The sequence below is a fragment of the Ceratotherium simum genome, chromosome 34 (assembly GCF_057802395.1).
Source record: "Ceratotherium simum simum isolate JZ-2026a chromosome 34, ASM5780239v1, whole genome shotgun sequence".
NCBI classification, from domain to species: domain Eukaryota; kingdom Metazoa; phylum Chordata; class Mammalia; order Perissodactyla; family Rhinocerotidae; genus Ceratotherium; species Ceratotherium simum.
Genome location: NC_141933.1, coordinates 17082343 through 17088194, shown reverse-complemented (window position 1 = coordinate 17088194; position 5852 = coordinate 17082343). Strand labels below are relative to the sequence as shown.

Sequence of the window (5852 nt, the reverse complement as noted above, 5' to 3'; positions counted from 1 at the left end):
AACTATAGCTTGTTGAAAAGGTAAAAAATCATACTGACATATTGCTTTAAGCAAATATGGATACCTGTTTAATATAGTGGAGACATGTTTTAATCTATATTTCTTAGAATCACACATATTAGAAGTCAATATTCTTTATTTTGAAAATGAATCCATTGCGCACATATCACTGTTTATGTGGTGGTTTCTTATCAAGAAAATATGAGGAATATTTCAGGAGATATAAACCATGTTGGGAGTATTTGCCATGAAAATCCAATTCAAATAAAGTGATATGAAATGTTAAAGGCTTATCCTTTCAATAAGTTACCAATATTTCCCTTCTTTTCTTGGTCCTGCGCTTGATCCTTTCTAGACTTTTGTAGCCATGCCACAAGGAAATAGCACTGAAGTGACTGAATTCTTTCTTCTGGGATTCAGTGACCAACGCAAATTGAAGTATGTCATCTTCATTGTGTTTCTAGTGATCTATGTGACCTCCATGGTGAGTAACGTTGGAATGATCCTACTCATGAGGACAGATTCCAGACTTCAAACACCCATGTACTTTCTCCTACAACATTTGGCTTTCGTTGACATCTGTTATACCTCTGCTATCACTCCCAAGATGCTACAAAATTTGACAGTAGAAAATAAATCAATATCCTTTGGGGGCTGTGTCACACAATTATTGGTATATGCAACATTTGCTACCAGTGACTGTTACCTCCTGGCTGCTATGGCAGTGGATCGGTATGTAGCCATCTGTAACCCACTTCGCTATCCCCTAGTCATGTCTCGAAGAACCTGCATACAATTGGTAGCTGGTTCATATGTCATAGGCTCAATAAATGCTTCTGTACACACGGGTTTCACATTTTCACTGTCCTTCTGCAAATCCAATGCCATCAATCACTTTTTCTGTGATGTTCCCGCAATTCTCATCCTTTCCTGCTCCAACATTGACATCAACATCATGCTACTTGTTGTCTTTGTGGGATTTAATTTGATGTTAACTGTGTTAGTTGTCATCTTTTCCTACATATACATCATGGTCGCCATCCTAAAGATGTCTTCTACTGCAGGGAGGAAAAAAGCATTCTCCACATGTGCTTCTCACCTTACAACTGTCACCATTTTCTATGGAACCCTGTCATACATGTACGTCCAGCCTCATTCTAATAATTCCCAGGAGAATATGAAAGTGGCCTCCATATTTTATGGTATTGTGATTCCCATGTTGAATCCCGTGATCTATAGTTTGAGAAATAAGGAGGTAAAAGAAGCTATAAAATTGATGGGGAAATATTTCATCTAGATTGGAATGGAATTGTTAAAATTCAGCACATGAAAGCATTCAGCAGAGATATTTGACCACTGTTTATTGTTTCTGAAATTAGGATCACATTCACATCTTAAACCAATGCTACCTGTTTCAACAGATAAGTTCTTAGAATGTGAGAATATAGTAACATCTCAGGAGAGTAATTTTCCTGTAAATATAGTTTGAAAAACATATCTCATACTACCCATGAAGAAGGGCTTTATTGAAATTATTTAAAATATTAAGATGTATAGACTTTACAGTGTATTTATTTCTTTCAGATATATTTCAAATATGTTATTAAAGCCTGGGCAATCCCAATTTTGTATATAATCAATATTAAAATTGAAGTTCATTAGTATCCCTTCATATAAACAGATTTCTTAAATTGCCCACAAAGAGGCTCTTTATATGTTCTCTTCCAATTATAGCATAAACCTTAATGTAAAATAAACATATTTCTTTGGAGAGCACCTTCAGGCTATATGTTCTACCTAATAGTCTCATATTAGTTACATTCTCTAGCAATTGAAAACACTTATCTCTTGTGTGAGGTTATGACTTCCTTTTATCGTTAGTCTTTTGTCATTCTCTTTATTCTGAATGCATCTCTTTCTTGCATAGGGTAAGGAAACTCCTAGAAACATTTTCTATATCTCTCTCCAGTGGAGATAGAAAATCTAGAACATGGATGGATCCAAAAAAGTAAACAATGGTCATTCATTTATGAAAGGCATACCAATCACTTTAGTCCAGAGAAACAACTTTAACTATAGGAATTCAATGAGAAGTTGAAGAGAGGCCAACAGCCCTTTGAATCAGGAAGATAAACTGTTGACGAAAAAGTGTTAGTAGATAGATTGAAGGTGCTTATTAGAAAGATTGATGAAAATCTCCACAGGGATCTAGAGATGCTATACTCTCTAGATGAAAAAGCAAGTTTCAGGGGCTGGCCCAGTGGCATAGTGGTTAAGTTCACATGCTCCACTTTGATGACCCAGGGTTTGCAGGTTCAGATCTCAGGTGTGGACCTATGCACCACTTATAAAGTAGAGGAATATGGGCACAGATGTTAGCCCAGCGCCAATCTTCCTCAGGAAAAAAAAAAAAGAGGATTGGCAACAGATGTTAGGTCAGGGCTAATCTTCCTCACCAAAAAAAAAAGAAAAGGAAAGGAAGTTTCACACCAGAATAACAGTAGACAGTCTAATGAACTGCCCAGAAAATGTACTGTTAAGTAACATCTCAAAGAGTTTGGGGCATGAGAAGGAGATATATTTTTCAAATACAATATCCTGCATAACTTCTAAAAGAAGAGAAAAAATTAATCTGAAATCCATGTACAATGACCAGAATCTCCCCAGCAAAATGTTTGTCTTTATAAAGGAAGAGATCGTCTACCCAAGGCAGGCCCAGGTATCTTCAAATTCCAGGACCAGGGGCAGGTGCTGGAGAGTCATTGGCAAAATAGACAGAGGATGTCCTGAGCCCTTGGAGGGGAAAACTGGAGACTAATGTACAGTATGGTGACTATAGTTAAAATATTGTATCATACAATTGAAATTTGCTAAGATGTCAAGTATACTTTAAGTAATATCACCCCCCCTAAAAAGAAAGAATACAATAACTATGTGAGGTGATTGTTATGCTAATGAGCTTGATTGTGGTGATCATTTTATGATGTATACCAATATCAAAATATCAATTTGTACACTTTAAATATATACAAATTTGGTCATTGTACCTCAATAAAGATGGGAGAAAGGTGATAAAAAACAAAAGCTTAGTACATGTTGGGAAGTCTAAGTGGCCAAATTGGAAATAGGGCACAAAATGGAGAGTCACATATCATTGTGCATTCAATACTGGAGTGAAAGAAATCCCAAAAGGAAATAAGCTCTGTGACAAATAGACAACAGCAATGAAATCCCCGAGGCATATATGAAGGAGGAAAGAGTTGTTCTGGGTTCTGGCCTGGGGATGATTAGTGACTGTTAGCACTTATCCAAGAGAGAATCTTCCTTTCTGACGTTATATGGATTAGTGATGGTCTGATGTGGCATAATCATACATTGTTTCATAAATCATCAGCTACACTTTAGGCTGTTTGGGCCCACCCTAGACTGAGGAAAACAGGAAATATAGACCCCAAGCTTGACTGAGTCAATACTTTGCACAGCCATTTATTTATTTGCAGTTTCAAACATTTACGGAGGGCCTAGTATAGAATCACTGAGCACCCATAATGGAATCAGATACTATCTCTAGTAACAGATTAAGTAAGCACCTGAGTCACTCAAAAAAGTGTTTTATAAAGATGCTGTTTCCCAAGGAAAGGGAGGGATTGAAATGTAGGACTCATTCACAGCCTAGAATAGCAGCCCAGGAGCCTGAGAGAGCCAACTGGAAGGGTAGTTAGAGGCCAAGACAGGATTAAGGCGAAGCAAATATCCATGAAGCAGAATCCCAAAGCTCAACCACCGAGTGGAAACCCTCTTAAAATGTGAAATCACTGAAGAATAAAAATGAATGTCCAGCTGCTTTGGCTTGGCCGCGTTCAGACTCCAACAGATTGGCACCAGGTACTTCTGCCCAGCTGCACTCCAGTTCCAGTTTCTTGGGCCCAGTGGTGCTCCAGCTGCAGCTCCTGCTTCTTTGGCCCAGCCACACTTCAGCTGCAGCTGCTTCAACCCAGCAGTGTTCCAGATCCAGCTGTTCCCATACTCCAGCTCCAGCTGCTTCCACTCAGCTGCACTGAAGCTTGGCCGTGCTCCAGCTCCGGCTTCTTCAGATCACCCGCTCCCAAGCCCCAGCTGCTTTGGCCTAGCCACACTCCAGTCCCAGCTGTTCCTGTGCTCTAGCTCCAGCTGTTCCCACGCTCCAGCCCCAGCAGCCTCTGCTCAGCAGTGCTTCAATCCAGCTATGCTTCAGCTCAGCCACACGTCAGCTCAGCCATGGGCAAACCAGAGCTCCCTCAGATTGAGGCAGGCACAGAATACACAACTCTTGACCCCCACCCAGTGGCGGCAAGAGGAAACTGCAATCAGATATTTTCAATATGATGAAAAATAAGCCAAAGCCAACAGGCACTATGCAAAAATATATTAACTCCCCAGACCAAAAGGAAAATGACAAGCACCCAGAAATCAACCCTGAAAGCACAGAAATTCATAACCTTAATGACAGAGAATTCAAAATAGCTATCATAAAAAAGCTTAATGAAATACAAGAAAATACAGATAGACAATTCAATGAAATCTGGAATTTCTTCACAAAAGAGATTGAAAATATAAAGAAAAACCAATCAGAAATCTTAGAGATGAAAAACACAATAGAGGAGATAAAGACAAATCTGGAAACCTGAAACATCAGATCTGACAATATGGAGGAAAGAATTAGCAATATTGAGGACAGTGATGAATAAATGCTTCAGATGGAGGAGGAAAGAGAACCAGAGTCTTAAGAAATGAAGAAACTCTCTGAGATCTGACTCAATTAGGAAATCCAACATAAGGATTATAGGTACTCCAGAGGGAGAAGAGAGGGAAAAGGAGCAGAGAGCTTGTTCAAAGAAATAACACCTGAGAACTTCCTAAACCTGGGGAAGGAGCTGAAAATACCAGTGAATGAAATCAATATATCTCCTAAATATATCAACATGAAAAGACCCTCTCCAAGGCATATAGTAGTAAAGCTGGCAAAAGTCAATGACAAAGAAAAAATATTAAGGGCAGCTAGACAAAAATATAAATAAGTAAATAACATACAAAGGGATTCCTATCAGACTCTCAGCCAATTTCTTGACAGAAACTTTACAGGCTAAGAGAGAGTGGAACGACATATTCAAAATTATCAAAGATAAAAACCTTCAGCCAAGAATACTCTATCCAGCAAAAATATCCTTCAGATATGATGGAGAAATAATAACAATCCCTGATAAACAAAAGCTAACGGAGTTCGTTGCTACAAGACCCCCATACAAGAAGAACTCAAGAAAGCCCTCATGCCTGGGGAAAAAAAAGAGAAGGGGGATACAAATATTTGAAAAAGGAGGAAAATAGTTCAACAAAACCAGAAAAAGTGCAGTTCTCTATCAGAATAGATTAGCAAACACTTAATTATAAAACCTAAGTTCAAGGGAAGGAAAACATCAAAAATAAATAGAACCTCATCTCTTTAACCACAAACTCACGACACAAGACAGAATAGTTGTGACAACAATAACTTAGAAGGAGAAAAGGAAAGGGATTGAATTGACTTAGTCTAAGGGAATAAGAGGCCATCAGAAAATGGAATGTCACATCCATGAGATTTTTTATACAAACCTCATGGTAACCACTAAACAAATAATCAGAACAGAGTCACACACAATAAATAAAGAGAAAACTAAGAGAAGCATCATATGGAACTATCAAACTGAATTGGTAGTCAGAAACAAATAGGAAGAGAAACAAAAGAAATGCAAAAGAACAAGAAAATGAGCAATAAAATGGAAACATTAAACCCTCATATATCAATAATTACCCCAAATGTAAATGGGCTGAACTCT

General features: G+C 38.2%; 1 protein-coding gene across 1 annotated transcript; it reads left to right on the top strand.

The window, feature by feature from the left end:
- The first annotated feature begins 367 nt into the window (after positions 1-367).
- On the top strand, positions 368-1297 carry LOC106800115 (olfactory receptor 5AK3-like). Its single transcript, XM_014793099.1, has one exon. The coding sequence runs from the start codon at positions 368-370 to the stop codon at positions 1295-1297; it is 930 nt and encodes a 309-aa protein (XP_014648585.1).
- The last annotated feature ends 4555 nt before the right edge of the window (positions 1298-5852 follow it).

What these genes read in the sequence shown, in the direction of transcription:
- LOC106800115 (XM_014793099.1), top strand. Translation starts at nt 368, where the DNA reads ATGCCACAAGGAAATAGCACTGAAGTGACTGAATTCTTTCTTCTGGGA.